This window comes from Ictalurus furcatus, chromosome 17 (genome assembly GCF_023375685.1).
Source record: "Ictalurus furcatus strain D&B chromosome 17, Billie_1.0, whole genome shotgun sequence".
NCBI classification, from domain to species: domain Eukaryota; kingdom Metazoa; phylum Chordata; class Actinopteri; order Siluriformes; family Ictaluridae; genus Ictalurus; species Ictalurus furcatus.
Window position 1 is genome coordinate 26468308 of NC_071271.1, and position 22649 is coordinate 26490956.

The 22649-nt window shown below is 40.7% G+C and overlaps 1 protein-coding gene across 1 annotated transcript in view; it reads right to left on the reverse strand.

Moving 5' to 3' along the window:
• The window catches only part of nceh1a (neutral cholesterol ester hydrolase 1a), a 6944-nt gene extending 1866 nt beyond the window's left edge, over positions 1-5078 (reverse strand). The window contains exons 1-5 of the mRNA XM_053647787.1: positions 4931-5078; positions 2333-2558; positions 2060-2129; positions 1767-1938; positions 1-242 (exon numbers count right to left, since the gene is read on the reverse strand). The exon at positions 1-242 is cut by the window's left edge and continues 1866 nt beyond it. Of these exons, the coding sequence (XP_053503762.1) occupies positions 1-242; positions 1767-1938; positions 2060-2129; positions 2333-2558; positions 4931-5068 (848 nt within the window). The 5' untranslated portion in view covers positions 5069-5078. The remainder of the gene's footprint in view (positions 243-1766; positions 1939-2059; positions 2130-2332; positions 2559-4930) is intronic.
• Positions 5079-22649: the final 17571 nt, after the last annotated feature.

Below are 22649 nucleotides of genomic sequence, written 5' to 3' on the forward strand. Positions count from 1 at the left end.
ATGGTGTGGAGCAGGGATGCGTCCGCACCCAGATACTCCAGCCAGTACCGGGCCATCAGGTCACGGTACAGGATGGGGACTCCCCAGTTCTGCTGGTAGGATGCAGTATTGAAGTCCAGAGGCTGAAGGACAGGATAGATCAACACCTGTAGCTTAAAGTTTACCCCACCACCTCCACTGCTGTTCCTTGCTTCATCATTGCTGTTGTTCATCACATTATCACCACTGCTGTCTTGGCCAATCTACAGAAAAAGTACACAAGAATTCTTGACAAATCTCAACAACAATTTGAGTCCACAATACTTAATTTCTCCTTGTCTACAGTGCCCTGTCCATGGATAATTTTTGTTCTCCTGGACAATCTAGTCAGGGTTATGGGACGGATCTCCAAATTCCACCCTTTTATGGCCGCCGTCTTGGTGGTACCTTGTAGGAGATTGCAACGGACTGCAAAGGCCACACCTGCCCATGTTCTAATCACTAAACTTAAAGGTTCCCAACCCTGGTGCTGGAGTACCCCATGTCCTGCATACTTGATCTCCAGGACCAAGATCGAGAACCTGTGATCTAAATGAATTAGTGTATGCTATTTAAACACTGAGATGGCAGTGGTTGCCAGCTCAAAAAAGTCTTGTCCATGTATTTAGCCAGTGAGGTAATGACTAACATGGCACACCTGAGCTGTGTTGTCCAGTGTATATTTATACGATTTCTCTTTTTCCGAGGAGTAAGCTGAGCGAAGCTGAAGTGTCTAGCAAGCAGAAAGCTGATATGTTATTTGTTTTGCAAATTTACTGCCTGAAATCTGCAGCAAGGGCACAAGCTCAAATGCAATAAAGGTTCACATGCACTCTTGCCCTGGGTCTGTTGTGTTCATTGAGTGGCGGACTGCCAAGAGTGTTACAGGGTAAGTTGCCAAATTCTTGAGCACCACACATACAGGGTAAGACCTATTAAGTGCCAAAGTCTGAGTAAGGATGTAAAGCAAACATGATTTAGTGCAATATTGCTCTTCTTAGTTGTTAGTTGATAGGTCAGATATTTTGCAAGGTGAGCAACATCACTAAGGTTGATTATTTTCCTTTTCCCCATCTAGATTCAATACCATCATCATGGAAGGACAACTGGAGAAGCCATCCTGGACACATTCAGAGGTCAAATCCCAGGTCCACCATTGCCTATGTGTTGGACCTTCAGCAAGGCTATGAAACCTTGTCTTGCCTAAAGTAAAAGCATCTGGAAAGGTTCATTGGGTTGGCAGGTCAAACCTTCTTAGACCTACAGTCTCCACTTTGTTTGGCGTCCATGAAGAACAGGAACCAATGTATTATACGATGAGGTTTTGACAGTGTTATGATCTGAAGATTGAGAATGGGACGATGTTTATATTGTACTGGTTCCTCTAGGTTCTGAGGGGTGGTTTAGGGTGCATCAGCCTGAAGCCTGGTACACTTTCAAACCTCGGTACCGGCAAACATCTGGTAATTGCTGGAACCTATTGAGAACCTATCTACCTCAGCAGTGACCACAACAACCACTCCAACCACCACAAGGTTGGAGTTGAAGGTTCCATCTTAAATTATAACTTGTCTTGGCTCGTTTCGACCAGGGATACAATCGTAACAAGACCCAGACCCTGCAACATGACATTTAGCTAGCATTCGCATTCCATCATCTGACTGAAGCAACAGTGTTCAATTTCTGTTCCCTATATTAGCATAGTGCACTAAGTGAGGTCAGTAGGGGAAGTAGAGGTTAAAGTTCACCCGTTGTGCAACTGCAGCAGCAAGGTTTCCTCCCGCACTGTCACCACAGACAGCGACTCGGTCCGGATCCACAGAGTAACGCGCCAATACGTCACGCCGCAGGAAGTGGCGTGCCGCCTGCACACACTCCTCATACTGCACTGGGAAGCGTACATCTGGGGCCATACGGTAACTACACGCAGAAAACACACAAACATCCATCACACACATACACAGGTGAAACATCACACACAGACACAAACCTCACACACACACACACACACACACACACACTCACACTCACACACACTTACTCTACTGTCACAACCACAGCGTTCAGCTTGACTGCCATCTTCCTGCACAGCACGTCATAGGAACCCAACTCTGCACAACAACAAACAAACAATAATTATCATGATAGCAATAACATTAACTAACCATAATTAGCAATAAGGCTAACAACCATAATTAGCAATATGGCTGACTGAATTAGCCACAGGTTTAAATGAATGTAATTAGCAATATGGCTAACTGAACATGCAGCATCAGTCAATCACACACACACACACACACACACACACACTTACTGGGAGCTCCGAGAGTCCAGCCTCCCCCGTGAATGAACACTACAGCGCGTCTCAGCGTGTTGTCTCGGTGTTGAGGTGTGTACACGCGGACCTGAACACCGTCAAACTCTGTGTCCTCCGTCTGAACATCTTCAAACTCCACCGGCAACAAACTCTCAAAACTCTTCACGGCCAAACTGAGGACACGGGCATGATGGACCAGACCCAGAGAGTGTGAGGCATCAGCCTGAGGGGATACACACACACACACACATACACACACACATACATACATACATACACACACACACACACACACACACACACACACACTTTATATACACACAAACTACTAAACACACACACAGCAAACTTTATAAACACACACACACTTTATAAACACACACACACACACACACACACACACACACACACACTGAAGGAGGCATGGCCTCTGTACCTGTTTGCCATCTTGATGGTACTGGATGTTGGACTGTTTATACGGTGTACATTGTTGACTGTGTGTGTGTGTGTGTGTGTGTGTGTGTGTGTGTCCCATAATGCGGTGTAAGTGGTGTGTGTTCATATGGTGTGTATCTCACAGGCTAACCGAATATTAACCCATTAACTAGCAACATTCACACACTAGCTGTGGTTGTGTAACGGTGTTGATGTGAGCGTCGCTGAGGGAATGATGAACTTTATAAAGAGTTTAGCAACAAAATTCCTGCAGTTTAGTGCCACATTTCACCCAGAAGCAGAAAACACACACACACACACACTGGCATTAAGTGTGCAGTGCTAAACAGGTCAAAGGTTAATCTCTGACCACTGAACTTCAGCACAGTCTCCATGTTCAGAAATTATACTCACAATAACAATATTTTGTTTATTTCTGTGTTTACGTTTCCCGCGTTCCCTCCCGGACTTCCTTCAAAAATGCTAATTGCTAATTCTCTTTTTATGTTTATGTTGTTGTCCTGTGTTCAGTTAGCCTTATTGCTAAGTACACCAGTTCATCGTACAGTGTGTTTGATGTAATGATGTTATTATGGTGGTGACGTGTTTTTTTTTTAAACTCTTACCTGTCCTCTATCTTTGTCCCACCTGTCCCTTGTTTAAATCCTTATACCTGTCCTGTCCTCCCTGTATATTACAGTTTTTAACGATCGCTCTGACAATTTTTTCAATTTTCCTAAACTCTTAACACAGTTAGCACAACATCCGTCTGTGTAGGCTGTACAATTAACACATTTCTTGTTGCTTTGACACAAAATGCATACAGTTAACACAAATTAAAAATGCTTGAATTTCTTTTACACACAAGCTCAACTGAGACCAAAACAATGGATCTTTACTGCCAGATTTACACATGCTTTCACACTGTACGTCAGAACAGATCACATCATGTTCTAAACCTGACTTATAGGCTAAAGTCAAAGTGAACAGCTGTTCATATTGTGAACTGAAACACGTATATCCCCTGTATTTTATTCCACTGCTACTGAGAAACAGCTGATTGAAGTTATGCAAATAGATCAATCACAGCTGATTCCCATCTAGGAAACACACTCAGGTGTTGAGGTTCTTTCAATCGCATGACCATATGGTACACAGTAAAAGACGACCTCTTTAGGCTGATCTTGTGTAGAAAAGGAACAAAATAGAGCAACAAAAAGAAAGAAAAATGCCTGCACGAGGGAGAGGAAGACGAGTACCAGGACAAGGGAGAGGAAGACGAGTACCAGGACAAGGGAGAGGAAGACGAGTACCAGGATAAGGGAGAGGAGTGGGACAAGGACAAGGGAGAGGAAGACGAGTACTAACACAAGGGAGAGGAAGACGAGTATCAGGACAAGGGAGAGGAAGACGAGCACCAGGACAAGGGAGAGGAAGACGAGTACTAACACAAGGGAGAGGAAGACGAGTATCAGGACAAGGGAGAGGAAGACGAGCACCAGGACAAGGGAGAGGAAGACGAGTACCAGGACAAGGGAGAGGAGTGGGACAAGGACAAGAGTGAGGAATACCTGGACGAGGACAAGGTAGAGAGAGAGGAGTTAGAATGCGTGGTGGCGCTCAGAGAAGGGGCAGAGCTAGGGTACCTGATGAAATAAGAGCTACTATAATAGACCATGTCATAAACCACGGGCTATCATACAGTGAGGCTGGTGAACGAGTACAACCAAATCTCAGGAAACCAACAGGTAGGATATTGTATAACGGCTCCCCCTACTGCAAAGTGTAAATACAGTCATTTTACCATGTATTACTGTACAGTGACTGTATGTCTCCAATGTTTGTTCCACCTGTCCTCAATCTTTCGTGCATCTTTTCCCTCGTTTATTCATTTTATCATTTATACTTTTCCGTGTCTTCCAACTTGTTCTATCTCCCCCCCCCCCCCCACACACACACCTGTCCTGGAGTCACCTGTCACTTAGCAACCTCATCTGTTACCTGTACACACCTTTCAAATGACATGATTAGTTAACCTCAACTTTCTCTGTCTTCTTATTAAATTAATTAAGGACTCATCCTATCTTCGTTATACAGTTGCTTCCTTTCACTCTTTATGTTAATCAATGAATTAGTTCATTAGTTAATTGTTTTTCTTACCAGGTGAGTGGCGGTGCGAAATGTCGCCCCCACCAGCATGAGCTTCCAGGGCTCGGAGACAGTTGCAGGTAAAGGCATGTAAATGTAGTAAGACAGAGAGAGAGTTAAGATCAGAGTTACACCACATAGGCGCTTCATCGTCCTGAGAAGAGATGTGTCCATCGGTGATTTCTGCTCTGAGACACTGCAGCCTGCTTTTATCTGCCAGAGGTCAAAACCTCCAGCCAATCAGAGCGGAGAAGTGTGGACTTGTGGGAAATATAGTTTCTTAACATCCTTATCAGATTTCATTTATTTAAGCAGCATAATAACAATTCACAACAGGTATACATTTACAATTCAAATCAACGCTTTTCACTTTTCTTAAATAATGAATGAAGATAATTGGTATTAATTTTGTATTTGTTTACAGTAAACTGTACTGTGGCGTATGACACACATAACACTCTCGCAACAAGATCATTTTGATGGTGAGGTGGTTCACATGGTGAAGTGGTTTGAAGGCTACAAGGTTAAAAGCCGGATGTGTTTTGGAACAACATAAATAAATAAAACTAAAATGTTAATTCCATTTCACTCAAAATAAAAACATTTATCCATGTTTTCCAAGAACGTGGGTCATGCTGAGGCGCAAAACACAGACACGCTGAACGTAAACGCATTCATCAGTAAAACAGACTGACCAGAAATGTTACTTTAGGCCACGCCCCCTGACAATCGTTTCTTATTCATCAAAATCACAGGAAGAGATAAAAATGAGAAACTGCACTAGCACTAAAATGAAAAGACACTTCCTTCACTGAGACTGACACGCTCAGAGGACACGCCTCTTTCACTGAGACTGACACGCTCGGAGGCCACGCCTCCTTCACTGAGACCGTCACACACAGAGGCCAAGCCACCTTCACTGAGACTGACACACACAGAGGCCACGCCTCCTTCACTGAGAGTGACAGGCTCAGAGGCCACGCCTCCTTCACTGAGACTGACACGCTCAGAGGCCACGCCTCCTTCACTGAGATTGACAGACACAGAGGCCACGCCTCACTCTGAGCCTTCACTGTGACTGACACACACTGAGGCCACACCTCCTTCACTGTGACTGACACACAGAGGCCACGCCTCCTTCACTGTGACTGACCAGTTGATCCATTCTAGGATGGATGACTTTGAGAAGCAACAAGCTTTTCCCGAAATGTTAACAGCGCCACCTGCAGTACTGGAGCACTCGTACGTGACAGCCAATATGAAACCTCAGCGTGTATACAAGCCTGTAATCTCACAAAGTTGGTTTTATTTTCTCACAGAAATCATCATAATCAGACCTTTAGAAACAGGTGGTACCTGAGGTTAAATGAATCGACATTTGAGGATGGCTCCTCAAAGACATCCACCTCGTCGGTAACGACCAATCACAGGCTCGGTCATGGAACATGTTCGTCCAAGAAGGTTGCCAAGTTGCCATGTGCATTGTATGATGAGTGAAGCCTCCACATGACGTCAGTTGGCTCCACGGTTTCGTCATATTGTTCATAAAAGCATTGAAAGCACATTTGTACCCGGCGTGGATCTCTCTCGGCCTGTAGGGGGCAACAAAGCTGTTAATGAGCTGAGTTAGCTCAGGATTTGTTGTAAAGGTCCGTCTCTCCACACGGTGGCGCCATTTGATTAATTCTTATTGATTTTCTTGCGTCATCTCAGGTTTTCCCAAATCTGCAGATTGTTTTATTTCATGCTCGTGTGTGTGTTTGTGCGTGTGCGTGTATATGTGTGTTTGTGTGTGTATGTTTGTGTGTGTGCGTGCATGTGTGTGTGTGTGTTGTTTTGATCAGATAATTATTTAGTTTTTATCATCTGTACATTTAGTTTTTTATTGTGTGAACTGATTGTGTAATTTTATTACACAAACAGCTTAGAGACTTCTTCATATGCAATTTTACGTGTTTATCTCACACTGTGCTCTACTCTCCGCTACTGCATATTTATGTGAGTGTGTGTGTGTGTGTGTGAGTGTTGCAGTGACAACCCCATGTACTGAAAGCTTTGACAGTGTTCTTGTGTCTCGCCTGCCATCCAACATCAACATTATGTTTTAATCCTTTAACACAAACCTGTTATGTCCTTCCAGGGAGTTGCTTATCTGCTTAAATTTGCTGAAATCTTTTGTTTTTATGCTGCGTTTCATCGTTATTCTCATTTTCACTTATTGATTTTTTCACTTATCGATGTCCGTATTTACGGACTGTATAAACTTTCGATATCACAATTTGTTCACAAATTTCATTCATTAATTATATTTCTGAAGAGCTTTGAGCAGCATCTGTGTGAAACAAGGGTTATTATGTAAGGAATAAAACATTTGGGGTCATGCTGTTACGGGAAAGTAATCAGTGACGGGGTGGTGTGATGCGTAAACCTGCGTACTGTCAGAGCCGCTGTTATAGAGAATTAATCACCACCTGACGACCAATCACAATCCAGAACTCATCAGCGCCGTGGTATAATTGTTGTTGTCATTGTTATTGGAGCTTGTGTGTCTGAAGTGTGACTTGCTGTAACTAAACAGGTAAATGTGTCTGATTTTCCATGAAACCTTTCAGTGTATATTTTCTTACTGTTTCTTCAGTTCCGGAAGTGGAAATGAAACACACGGAAATATCATTTTAGATTTATAGAAGGTGATCAGGCTCGTTCACTTCCTGTCTCTCTTTTTATTTCTGAGGTTTGGAGATATTTCAGCAGTCATAACTCAGTCAGATTGGGGCTGCAGGGATGCACTGTATATCACATCTATATTATATATTACGAGTGTGATGATAGACATGACGTACTGCTTCGTGCAGCCGTATAAATTTCTCTTGGACTGCAATAACATCAAAAGATATATATATATATATATATATATATATATATATATATATATATATATATATATATATATATATATATATTACCAGAGCATTGAGTTTAGTACTTATAGAATTGATTAATCTGGAGTAAAATCTTATAAAAAAAACTGTATAACTGTATAATCATGGAGCTGTATACATTATCATGTCAGGTTTATAATCAGGGGCGTCTGACTGTATGGTCTGTCTCTGACATTCAAGAGTCAAGGCTGTAAATTTTCACGGATGGTGCAGCAGAAAATTAAAGATAAATAAAAACACATAAAAGAATAACCATACGAAAATATACTGAAATACACTAAAATCCACATTGTTGCTGTTAAGCTCCGCCCACTTTAGGGATTGGCAGATGAAGTACAGTACAGGTGAGTACAGGCCGTTGAGTCATAACACACCACTAGAAGACAGTGGGTGTGGTCTGGCAGGTCACATGATCACAGTCACCATGTTACGGATAATACATTCTGTATATAGATAATGGTGATAAATATAGCAGCAATCATAGGGGTCCAGTGCCTTCGTGACACAGAATTTTAATTGTATGGTTTGTCATCCTGTACTCATTCAGTTAGGTTCTAATCAGAGACCTGTACGGTGGCCAGAAGTCTATGATCTTTGATACCGAACGTGAAAAAGTCACAATGAATTATTATCAAGTTATCAGAGAGAAATCCTCCAATGCATAAAACACTCTGTATTTAAACGTGTGGCCTGTTATTTAGCCGGTTTGCTAAGCCACTCGTTAGATTTGTGGAGTAACTTTTGGAAATACGTCAACATATGCAAACAAAACAAGGCCCTCGTACCATTTCATCAGCACTTTAAGTTTCTACCTAAATGGCGATGTATTCCCACACAAACCTGACCTGTTCTCATCACGTTATTTTTTGTTCTTGCTTACGGAATTAAATATAATAGTCTTTCTCAAAGAGATGATCAAAACTGGTCTCTCGGTGTTTGTGTACACTTCCCGACGCCATCCATTAAAAATCAGAGCATGTTGGCGACGTCTCTGATCTCTGAGTTTCGGAAAATATGATTTCCCCTCGAGTCTCTATCTCACAAATAAAAACTAATCAGATAAAAACGGTAAACAAAGGAGACGATAGAGAGCTCTTTCCCGGGTCTGTGAGACACTGCATCTGATGAAAGAAGAGGTTTTGTTTTAGATTAAAACCAGGAATAATAACCATCCTGCTTGATTCAGGTCAAAGAGTCACACTAGCGGAGAGGTTCCCCCGAGCACGAGGACGGGACTCTGGGGCTCCATTTCTGTCTGACTTGTTTATATTGAGACGAGGAGATGAGGAGGTGATCAATTTAGGGATCTGCGTTTTGCATATCTTCAATTTAGATAGAAATCAGAATCCCTGTATTAGGGATTTAACGTGGTGTGAATTTCCACATTCATTCATGCATCCTTAGTAACTGCCTGGTCAGGGTCACAATGGTTTAAATTAGGTTACTACTTTATTTATATTTTAGAAACCAACTAAATTCAGTAAAAAAAAAAAAACAATCCTGTACACATTTCATATATATACGATATCTTTTATATATTTTATGTATATATATATATATAAACTTAAACTTCCAGTTTAAGACACACCCACTGAATACAGATATTTGGAGCACTAAACAGATCCAGATTCAGATAATAGGACTGCGTTGCACCCTGAATGGTCTGGAAGGCTTTAGCGCAGAGTCAGGTGGGTTCAGACGTGGGACTGTGAGGGTTTTTTACACAAGAACCTCTGAATGAGAGAACAGCTGCATCACCAACATTCAAAAACGTTTTGCTTGTGTTATAAATGACTCCGTTGATCATGGCCGCTGATGAGGTTATTACTTAATAAGTTTGTCATTTTATTTCACTCTAATTTCACTTTCAGTATGATCAGTGCTGATTGGAGGGGAGCAGAAGGTTGTGTTCTGATTAGCTGAGAGCAGTACAATGTGTTCTGATTGGCTGAGAAGTATAGCGTGTTCTGATTGGTCAGGAGCAGTACAATGTGCTCTGATTGGCTAAGAGAAGTATAGCGCGTTCTGATTGGTTGGGAGCTGTACAATGTACTCTGATTGGATGAGAGCAGTACAGTGTGTTCTGATTAGCTGAGAGCAGTACAAAGTGTTGTGATTGGCTGAGAGCAATACAGTGTGTTCTGATTGGTTAAAAGTATTCTGACTGGCTGAGAGCAGTACAACGTGTTTTGGTTGGCTGAGCAGTACAACGTGTTTTGGTTGGCTAAGAGCAGTACGGCGTGTTCTGATTGGCTAAGAGCAGTACGGCGTGTTCTGATTGGCTAAGAGCAGTACGGCGTGTTCTGATTGGCTGAGAGCAGTACGGTCAATACCCGGTGTTATTAAGAGACGACAACAATTAACACGGTGTGAAAAAGCGAAGTGACTGGATGGTCTGACATTTTCTTACATGGGATTTCGAGGAATCCTCGAACAATCGATCGCACAGCTACCGAACCGTTTCAGCTGTGCGATCGATTGATGATGTCTGTCTCCCAGTTTAATGAAATGCGTGGAAAGGTTACAGCGTGCTGTGTTTGTGGTTAAATGTCAGGCAGTGGTTTGAACAGAAGTCGCAGAGGAATTCCAGAAATACACTGTTCACTCGTTTATTTCATTCTGGAGCTCAGAAATAATCTGCATGACCGAGCATGTTCCTGCTACTGCTTTTAAGGCTTTGAAAAACGCTCCAAACTGCAGTAGGCATACAGAGATCACATAAAAGAAAAGGTAAACATTAGCAGTGTCTGCCATGTCCTGCTATAAAAGCAGCTAAACTACTAGCTGAAGAAGGAAATGAGCGCTAGCTCAAATTAAACTTACTGCAGTCTCTTCCGTCTCTTTGATTCTGACTGATGTTGATATGTTTATGTTTGAGATGTCAGTCATGTTCATTCTGGAGTTAATGATTCCGTCGGTTATGAGGTTCCGCGCCTTTGAGAGGTCTACCAATCATCATAAAGAGAAGCTCTGTGTCCAGGCGGGACAAGATGGAAGTTCAATTCCAATACACAAGAACACAAGTACCACGGACGCAGGAAATGTGTTCTTAATATCGAGGATGCAGACCTGAGCGCACCGAACCTGCTTGAAGTCCCAGAAGTGTTTATGGCAAAACAGTAGCGGATGATGAAAACCTGACCCATACCTGTAGTTTTAACATCTTTTTAATTACAATAATCTAAATAAATCTGTGTGTGATTGGCACCTCATCCAGGGTGTACCCCACCTTGTGCCCCATGCTCCCTGGGATAGGCTCCAGGTTCCCCGTGACCCTGTAGGATAAGCGGTACAGAAAATGGATGGATGGATGGATGTATAATCTAAATAAATCAACATATACATCTAAAAAGAACGATTTTGAAATATGATTTAGACTGAGATATATATGAGGAGGTTGGAAAGTGGAATTTATCCCTCAGAAGCATTTTAATTAAACTACGCTAGCTTCCATCCTGATGTAATGGTAAACTCGTTAGCTTAGTTTTTAGTTAACGTGAGGTCGCAGTTGCAAACAGAGAGCTTTACTACATTAAAACATGCTTAAATAACGTTTGGTTAAACAATAAATCTATGAACCAGCTGAAACATATTACTTAGTGAGGAGCTCCAAAGAGACGATGGTCCTGTCCCACTGCTGAAAATGTGCTGGGACGTCCATTGCGCCAAAGGAAGCTCACAGCAAATGTCAGTTCTCACAAAGATGCGTTCTGTTTCCTCCTGTCCTTCCGTCTTCGTTCTTTCAAGGTCGCCTCGCAAGACCGACCTCCACGAGAATGCAAGTTCGTCCTTTGCGTTCTTAGAATTGAGAAACAGCCAATGTTTATTTTTTCTGTGCAAAATGCAGAGACTCGAAATGACGCATTAAAAGCCCATTAAAAGCCAACACACGAACACCTAACACACACTAACTGACACGCAGGATCCGATGGGTGTTTGTTAGCTCTGTTTTGGCGGCTTTAAAGGAGATTTTCACGTAAGCTTCTCTGTTCTGAGTTTGAGTTTAATGAACAAACAACGCAATATTACACATCTCATCTAATGTTATTTATATATAAAATGATGTATATATTCGGGGTATAAAGCAATGACACTCTGCAACAAGCAGGACTCAGGAGACTTCATGATCAGGAGGTTTATTAACAGGACAATCCACAAACCAGAAATCAATTTCCGAGCATTTCCAAAGAGCAATGAGAGGTTGATAACTTACACGATTATAATAATCATCAAGGCTTTCATGTAGTCTGGAGACAGGAAATGAGCTATAAATCATAAGTCCATATATTTAGGAGAAAGGGGCCATCTGGTGCTTTAGGGGTTAGTTACGTGCTCACAGAAGAGATGGGTCTTTAGCTGTTTTTTGAAGATGGTGAGAGATTGTACGGTCCGGATTGAGGTTGGAAGTTCATTCCACCACTGAAGAACAGTTAGTGTGAAGGTTCTGGAAAGGAACCTTGAGCCACGCTGAGTAGGTACTACTTCACGCAGATTGCGTGAGGGAACGTAAGCCTTCAGGAGAGTGTTGAGGTAGGAGGGTGCTGTTCCACACTATCTGTACATATCTGTATCTATATCTAATCCTGAAGCGGGTGTGGTCTAAACCTAGAGTTATTTTTTAATCTAAATGAACCAGTAGAAATAAGCGGAGAGGCATCCGAGTAAGCATGATGAGTGAACAGTTCATCAGCCTCAGATACATCATTCCAGTTCATAATTCATCTCAACTAGGGGACTTTCTTAAATTCCGCTCACACACTTCTTATTTTTGTTTGTACCTGCCCACCATACATTCTAACCAATACGGTTGGTTCTGTTGACCAAAATATGAACAAAACTACGTAGTCGCCCAATTTAAACCACCATGAATGTTAACGTTCATCTTAATGTCCATGTTTATGAACGCGGTCTCTGTTTGTTTACTTCATTTTTTTTTTTTTAATGATTTGTATGCAACACTGTTTTATATATATATATATATATATATATATATATATATATATATATATATATATATATATATATATATATATAACTCTAATGTTTGAGATGAAGCCTTCATCTGTCTCCAAACTGAACTTCAGTCACCTCTGTCGCACCGAGGACGTTGTATTTAACCCACACCAACACACCAGCTAATTTAATCAAGTCTGTTATTTGTTTTTCTTGGCAAACGTGCCATTTTGGCACTGTAAGTGATTTTCAACGTGACCCGACAGATGGCTTTTAATGGAAATATAATTAGCAGCCAGTCAGGAGTGTCTAAAAGCCTTCCCGTGCTGGGGTTAGCAAAGTCCATCACAGGGGTTCTGACCATTTATAAAGAAATCTTATTTAGTAAAAAAAAAAACAAACAAATCCATAACTGTATAAATGTTTCAATAGCACTAACATCTAATAGTGCTTGGGATTGTTTAGCAGATCTCTAAAAAGGTTTCATTATCGCTAACAATGACGTTTTAATGAAATACTAACATCTATGCGGATGATCAATTAAAAGCCGATGCTTTTGTTTTTGCTTTTTTAAAGCTTTGATTATTTTAATGCATATTTTACTGGTTTAAGAACTCTTTTAAAAGGAGTTTTTAAAGCCATGAAGACGTTCGCAGCTCCTTGTCAGAGATATCTTTGACTTGACTGATGATGTTTGGACTGTATTCAGCGTATAACGCTGGAGAAAAGCATTCACAAACAAACAAAATCTTTCTTTTTCAGATGATCGGTTATTTTTGTCCCTAAAACTGATTATTAAATCAGCACAATAACTCTTGTCAGGGCCATCTGTCTGCACTGGCACTCGGCGATTTTATACACGTGTTCTCTAACAATAAACTCAGACACTTTATCAAAATTAGCCAGCGACTGAATGCGATCCAGTGAGTAATTAAACTCAGAAGCTTGTTAGTGAATATAATAGCGATGGGAACATCGCAGTGAGAGACGGATGGAGTAATATCATTGGATTTAGATGTTGGATGTTTATAACGTGCGTTCTCGAATGTTCTACAAACAAAACGTAACAAACAGGAACGATTAGAAAATACTTATAACAGAAAAGTTGTGTACAATATATATTAAATGTTGAGCTCTAAGTCATGAAAACATGCTTTCAACAGGCGTCATCTTGTAAACCTTCATCAAAAAAAGCTACAACAACTCTATTATTATTATTATTATTATTATTATTATTATTATTAGTAGTAGTAGTAGTAGTAGTAGTAGTAGTAGCAGTAATAGTAGTAATTTGAGGTTTTGTGGTCAGCTTCATTTTGTATTTGTTCAGAAGAAGGATAGTCTCTGAGTTTGTAATAAAACATGAGCAATAACATGAGATCTGAAGTGAAATATGAGGTGGACAGGTCTGAGGTAGCGAGCGAGCGAGCGAGAGTTTTTGTTGGATGTGATGGAGGAGGTGAGCGGAAGCTAAATGGCTCTGTAATGAATAAGCTTCATCACCACTGAGGGACATAATCCCATCAACAAGGACGTGTTTTATTATTGCTCAGAGGTCATCTGTCCTATTAACTCTCATCTTGAGAGAACATTGATCTGCTCATGCTCAGTGTGAGGGATCTGTGCAGACAGACACGGCTCCGACTCATGAATAATGTATAAATGAGCTGGAATTGTTTAGAAATTAGAGAATGTTGGGAAGTTGAAGGGCAGAGGAACCTGTTGAGATCATAACTCACTTCACGTCATTACTGCGTGCACAGGGAGTGTGTTATTCCTCCATTCCTCCTCCTCTTCCTCCTCCTCTTCCTCCTCTACTCTACTCTACACTCCATTTAAAGAAATGCTTTAATGTGCATTTATAAACGTTATACAGTGTAAACTGTTTCAGATTAAAGTGTGAAACCTTCCCACTGACACACACTTACAGCTGATGATGTCATAAAGGCGTTACAGCAACCGACCAATCTGCAGCTTCGATTCCTCCACACATAGTGGAACGGCACATAGATTACACTGATTATACTCATTTCTTTCTTTCTTTCTTTCACCACACAGACTTTCTTTCTTTCATTCTTTCTTTCACCACAGCCTTTTTTCTTTCTTTCTTTCACCACACAGACTTTCTTTCTTTCATTCTTTCTTTCACCACAGCCTTTTTTCTTTCTTTCTTTCACCACACAGACTTTCTTTCTTTCATTCTTTCTTTCACCACAGCCTTTTTTCTTTCTTTCTTTCACAACACAGACTTTCTTTCACCACAGCCTTTTTTCTTTCTTTCTTTCACCACACAGACTTTCTTTCTTTCATTCTTTCTTTCACCACACAGACTTTCTTTCTTTCATTCTTTCTTTCACCACACAGACTTTCTTTCTTTCATTCTTTCTTTCACCACAGCCTTTTTTCTTTCTTTCTTTCACCACACAGACTTTCTTTCACCACAGCCTTTTTTCTTTCTTTCTTTCACCACACAGACTTTCTTTCTTTCATTCTTTCTTTCACCACACAGACTTTCTTTCTTTCTTTCTTTCACCAGTCTTTCTTTCTTTCACCACAGCCTTTTTTCTTTCTTTCTTTCTTTCACCACACACGTTCTTTCTTTCATTTTTCTTTCTTTCTTTCAATTGTCTTTCTTTCTTTCACCACACAGACTTTGTTTTTCACCAGTCTTTCTTTTGTTCGTTCACCGGTCTTTCTTTCTTTCTTTCACTACAATCTTTCTTTTGTTCGTTCACCAGTCTTTCTTTCTTTCTTTCTTTCACCACACACTTTCTTTCTTTCACCAGTCTTATTTCTTTCACCAGACTTTCTTTCCTTTGTTCTTTCTTTCACCAGTCTTATTTCTTTCCTTCTTTCACCAGTCTTTCTTTCTTTCACCAGACTTTCTTTCCTTCGTTCTTTCTTTCGCCACATCTTTCTTTCCAGTCTTTGTTTTCTCTTTTACCACACAGTCTTTCATTCTTTCTTACATCCCACCATCATTTCTTGTTTCCTTTCATTTTCTGTTTCCCTTTTCTTTCTTAAATCCCTACATACCCTCCTATTTTAATTTTTTGCTTTTCTTTTCCTGTCTCTTTGTTTGTTTGTTTCTTTCTTTCTTTACCTGTTTGTAATTAGACTCCCTGTTAGCACCTGTAGCACACAGCTCACTGGCTCTTCTCTCATTGGTTTTCATCTCCCATGTGACCTGTCTGGGAGCTGCAGAGTGAAACACACAGTCAGGTTCAGCTGCACAACGAGGACACGTCTGAAAACCCATCTACCATATATGGGATAATTTCACATAAAACCGGATGGTTTATGGGTTCCGGATGGAGAGATGAGGGGGAGGAGCTGTGAGAAAACCTGTGCTGCACTTCTGGCACAAGCCTATCTCTCTCTCTCTCTACACACAAACACACACACACACACACAGAGAGAAATAAGTGACCTTGTGTTATGTCTTCTATGCTGTTGTAAACAATCTAAGCTCCACGCCTTAACATTTTTTGTTGCAATATTGTGAGGTTCCAGTGGACCAGATAACCTTACTCACTTCATAAGCTTAGTGCGGACTTCGTCCTGAATATTAATGATATACTTTCAGCCATCTGGTCTGTCTGCGCCTATCTAAGCTCCAAGAACCGCACCTTTTAATACCGTAATACAGTGTACACAGTCATCACTATAGATATTACACTTACATTATCCAACCAAACGGACAAAAGCATGAAGAATCCAGGCTTGACATTGCTCTGCAGTTATGTCATTGCAAGCCTCATCCATGGTGTGAAGGAGGGTGACATGCTCATGGGGATGGCGATCATACACCTTCCACCTCCAAGTAGAGAATTCCTCAATTGGGTTGAGGAAAGGGGACTATAGTAGAAGATATAGGGTCATGAACCGAGGATGAGCCTGAAACCATTCCCGAACCAGCTCTGCATGATGGAAGCTGGCATTGTCCCGCACAATAACACCTGATATCTTCACCCTGACAGGCCTGCTCAAGTTCGTTTAGAAAAGCTATCAGCGTTGGATGATCCAAGAACTGGTCTACAGCCTACCACATATAGCCATCTTCACATATAGCCGCACAGATTGAGATGTTTCCCCAATGCTCTCCAGGCACTTGGATGGTTGCCCGTTGGTCAATACGGTTATGTCCATGGCGTCTGGTTTTTGCCAGATTAAAGCCCACCTTCTCAACAAAATATACTTGTGATGATTCACAGCAGCGTCCAGCTCCATCACCCTCTAAAAAAAGATCATTTGATTAGCTGTTTTTTTTACAAAGGATAGTTGACATTGTTAGTCTGTAGTACAGTACTGTGTGTACATAAGAACTGAACATACTGTACATCACATTTCACCCAGGCATTGTTTCTCTCAAAATGCACCAGGTAAATTTGTTTCATAGAAACCTGGTGCTTCTTCAAAAGGTGGGCTAAGGTTGGAAGGCTGATTGATGCCACATTGGCGAAGGTGTCATTGCTCTCCTCAATAATTTCTGAGAGCCATATGTCATTCCTTGCCCTGACCATTTCCACTACAGCCAACTCTTGCTGTTCATTCAGTGCACGTGTACAACCACCACCAGGTGTTTTTCTGCCAATTCTGGAAGTAAAACAAAAAATATGCTGTCAATATTTTACTACTGTAAATGACAAAAAATGTGTGATAATGACATTTTATTCACTATTCTATACAGTAATGCAATTTACTGTACCATAAAAATATAGTGAATAGTTAGCAGACTTACCGGTTTTCTTGGCGAAATGTTCTGATGATGGTGCTGACAGTTGATCTTTGTAGGTTAGGGTGAACTAACCTGGCAGCCTCTGCCATGGTAAAGCCACAAAATGGGGCGTGTCTACAAGAAAATAGCAGAAGCATTGAAAATGCCCATTTCCACCATCAGGGCAATAATTAAGAAGTTCCAGTCAACTGGAAATGTTATGAATCAACCTGGAATTGGACGCATGTTTATATTGTCTCAACACACCGTGAAGAGGACGGTTTTAGCAGCCAAAAAATCTCCAAGGATCACAGCTGGAGAATTGTAGAAGTTCTAGAGCTTCTTCAGTTTGCCAGACACTACTGGAACTTCAAATGGGATCGGGTTCTATGGTCAGATGAAACCAAAATAGAGCTTTTTGGTAATAAACACCAGAGGTGGTTTTGGTGCACACAGAGAGGTAGCCATATGGAAAAGTACCTCATGCCCACGGTTAATATCTGCCTCTGCCAGAAAGCTTCAAATGGGCCGTGGTTGGATCTTCCAGCAGGACAATGATCCAAAACATACATCAAAATCAACACAAAAATGGTTTACTGACCACAAAATCAAGGTCCTGCCATGACCATCCCAGTCCCCTGACCTGAACCCCATAGAAAACCTGTGGGGTGAACTGAAGAGGAGAGTCCACCAGCGTGGACCTCGAAATGTGAAGGATCTGGAGAGGTTCTGTATGGAGGAACGGTCTCAGATCCCTCGCCATGTATTCTCCAACCTCATCAGGCGTTATAGGAGAAGACTCAGAGCTGTTATCTCGGCAAAGGGAGCTAGCACAAAGTATTGACTAAAATATCCATGAGAGCAGAGTATTTTTGTGAATTTTTTGAACAAAAGATCAAAAGGTTAAACAATAAAAACAATTTTTCACAGCCTTCCTTGCTCATATATACCAAGGGTGCCAATATTAGTGAAGGGCACTGTAGATTTCTCATTTTATTGATCCTCTCCGGTCTGACTAGTAAACTAATGGCATGGCTTTAGATGTCATTTTTAAATAAAATAAAAAAGTTGATGACTTTTAACTTCCTCTACGGTCCTGCTGAAGTTTAATTGGGCTTTAAAAATGGCTGCTGCTTCATTCTGCAAGTTCACTGACAGACCTGATTCACAACCCACTACCTTTCCCTTACACACACACACAGACACACACACAGACACACACACAGACACACACACAGACACACACACAGACACACACACAGACACACACGCACACACACGCACACACACGCACACACACGCACACACATACACACACATACACACACACACACACACACACACACCTTCAAACACTTGGCTGGGATTGAAACAAGGAAATAAGATTAATTCAGAAGGTTATAGAGAACATTCTCTTCTTTCACATTTATCCTTTTTATTGCCTCTGTCTTGCGTACAAGTTTATTTTCTGAATATATTTGTTTATCTTCAGAGCAGAACCGACTGCACCAAGAGTGAAACTCATTCATTGTTGCCTGGTCTCCTAATATACTGGTAAACCGGTACTACGGCAGTATACTACAGTACGGTAGTACTGTATATGGTAGGATACTAAAGCTTCAAAATACAGCTGATGCCACTGTTTTTTTTTTACACGGTAGTACTGTAACATCGTACGTGTGGCAGTTGATACAATTTCCGCTAAAATGACACATCTCACTGCTTTTGCAGAATACACAAAGATTAGTGACACTTCATTTAACATAAATTCTTTACCTTAATCTTTAAAGATTTCCTGCTTGCTAGTAAGCGAGCTAACGTTGCGCTAACCACTGTGTGTAAATAATAAAATTAGCCATGTTTGCTAGTAAGCGAGTTAATGTTCCCAATTTTATGATTTTTTTTAGTTAATTTCCAAATTCAATTATTTATTCCTAATGTTGTGTTCATTCTTCGTTCTCTGAGGAGAATTTCCATTTCCAGTTTCCATTTCACTGCTCGAGAGAACAATAAATGAAATATGTGGCACACCAAATTAGGTACTTGCCAACTGTATAATTGTTCTTGAGTTTTTCCAACAGCCAGTTATTCATTCTCATTAATAAAGCATTAGAGGAAAATTTTGTTTTCAATGATATCTGTGTATTTCTGTAAATTTGGTTCATTTTGTAGATTTGAATGATGAATTAACACAATATTGGGTGGTATCGTGATACTTCAGCTGGTATAGTATCGTAAGATATGTTTACGGTATCGTGAAAACCCCAGTTCCTAGTGATCTTAGTCGTTAGTGTGGATGTTACCTGAGTTGCTAGTGTTCTTGTTTGCTAGCATTCAGTTCATCTTCTTTATGAACTGATAAATATACTTGTGTATCAATTTCAATTGTATTTAGTTGAAATATTTTCATTAAATGAATCAGTACTGAGGAGGTTCACGGATATTGCATAAAATGGATTTAATAATGATTTTGTCACGTAATGAATCTACACAAAATAGCCCATAATACTGAAGTGGGAGGGGGCGTGACAGGGGGAATGAATATAGTTTGCAAAATGATTTAAAAATGAAATCTAAAAGTATTAGTATGCATAAGTATTCATCCCTGTTGCTGTAAAACTCTGAAATGAATTGTTTTGGAAACAGACAGGGTAAAAACAAACTTACTAACAAAGAATTTAGTCAGTAGGTGAGATTATGGCCCTGACTTTATGGTCCTCTATTCAATTACGGTCCACAAGATGACTTTAATTTAGATCGCAGATCCTACATTCACTTGGTGGGCCAGATTAAAACCGTTATTGATTTTTAGTGGACCGTATATTTTATTCCCCTCGTTTCCTAGCTTCCCTAGATCTCTCATTACAGTGTGATATTTCCTAATTTTACCGTCCATTTAGCCTCTTCAGGTGAATGCTAGCGTCCATCCTTCTCTGCCCTCCTAGGTATGCTTTGATGATACTGATGATGGATTTTCCGGCACTAACTCTGCCAGACTCTGTCGCATTTAAAGATCAAATCGACATTGATCCCGAATATTCAGTAACATTTAAAAACATGTTAAATCATGTTTATAAAATCTCCCTGACTTCATCGTGCCAAGGTGTGAGCGAACATTGATTTTTGAGAAAAGGCCCATAAACCCTTCCATCATGACGCCCTGAGCGTGGCTTTTATAATCGATACCTGATTAATGTTTTGCTCGGGGTTTTATTTCTCATTCTGTGGTCGTGCTTCACTTCCATCCGGAGCGATTGTCAAGGAGTGTGAATCAAACACTTTTGCTTTTCCTCTTATATAAAAGCTGAGATTTGCTCACTGCTAGTGTATTTCTTCTGTAAATTTATCTTGCCTTCTCACTGACCTGGAGAGCTGTTTGTTTTTTATCATGTTCGTGACTGCAGTACAACTTACGTCCTTTTCATTCAGCGGTTTACAAACATGCATTATTTAGAGCTCCTTCAAAATAACCACTCAATCAAATAAAGTGCACCTGGAGGAATTAAACTAAAATCTGTAGAAAATTAAACAAGACCTCTCTCATCGGTCTCCACAGAGGTGCTGTTATCATCGCATAATAATTTAGCTGACTGAAGCACACTGTAAACGTAAGCGGACGCCCTTATTCTAGCTCCCTTGCTCAGTATACACGGTATCTGCTCTACGTGGCCACACCCCTTCACCTTTATAACCAATGAAAGTCCAGATAACGTCAGACATTTTAGACCAAAATCAGAATGGGTATATATGTGACCGTAAAGACCACAATCTGTTAGCTAGCACTATACACTTTATACAGTTAAAGGTTTCTGCGTACCACATCGCTATCCTCTAATATCATAAAAGTTTGGTCCAAAGCCACTGAGCTCATTTTGTGACATCACATACAGCGCTGAGCTCAAACATAGCCCCACCCCCTTAATCAGTTTTATAAACTACTGCTAGGAAACTGACTTGCAAACTGACATGCTGTAGGATTTTTCTGTTTATAGTTACATTTAAGGTTCATGAAACAAATTAGTTCCTGTTGTCACGTACGTTATAGCAGCTATAAACACTCGCTTCCCTCTCCAGCCCTCTCTTTATTCTCTCTCTTTATTCTCTCTCTTAAAAAGTCTCTTGACGCTGGAGACTCCTTCCATAAATGTTACATAAACGTCCCCTCACGGAACACTTCGTGACCACATCAGTGATTACGCACGTTTTTCAAAAATAATCTGTTTATTATCAGTGTCCGCTGTAGATGTCACCGTGAATGAGCCATTACTATAGAAACGATAACGTATTACAACTCCTTCCGACCAATCAGCTTTGTGGTATAAGTGTGTCCCTTCTCCTTCAGGTGCAGGAAGATCTGAACATCAAACGGACAAATGAAGACAAGTCCAGTCACTCTGACTCAGTGCTGTTAAGCACTTTACTGACCTTCCCACTCAACAGACTTAATTAGACGACGGAACCACAATAAACTGAGAACCAAATGATGAAGGACGTGATACAACCAGCACCACTTAATGCACAGTGCTTACCAAGAGAAATGACCTTTAACTTCTGAGCCTAATATTTAACCTGACCAGATCAATTTTAGCTTGAAAGGTTGATGCTTTTTGCCCTAATTTATTTTGCTTTGAAAGAAGTTCCATATAAACCTGAAGCACTTTCTACACAGCTCTTGAGCTTTTTACGTCTCGATATCACGACCGGATCTGAACCCCGAGACGAAAAAATGAAAAGCATCGACAGTCATAACTCATCTCGGCTCGCCTGCTTAAACTTTTACGGCTGAGAACGTTAATCTCACGTTGACACCTCATCCCCGGCATGTTAAAAAGATCACGGTCCATGAAATAACCCAGAAACGGGTCGATCCAGCAGGAGCCACACCATCATGAGGTTCGAATCCATTACTACACACCTCACACGGTTTCTGATTAAATATTCACGTTTACATGATAATAACCCAACCGAGAGCTCAATCTGAACACAAAACCTTCATGGACACTTCTCAATGGGCATTTTTATAGTGTCCTTTTAATAATCCTTTAAAAAAATCTTTTTTTAGTTTGTCAGTCTAACAGTCTGAATCAGATAGAGGTCTGGAACTGACCTTGGTCAAGTT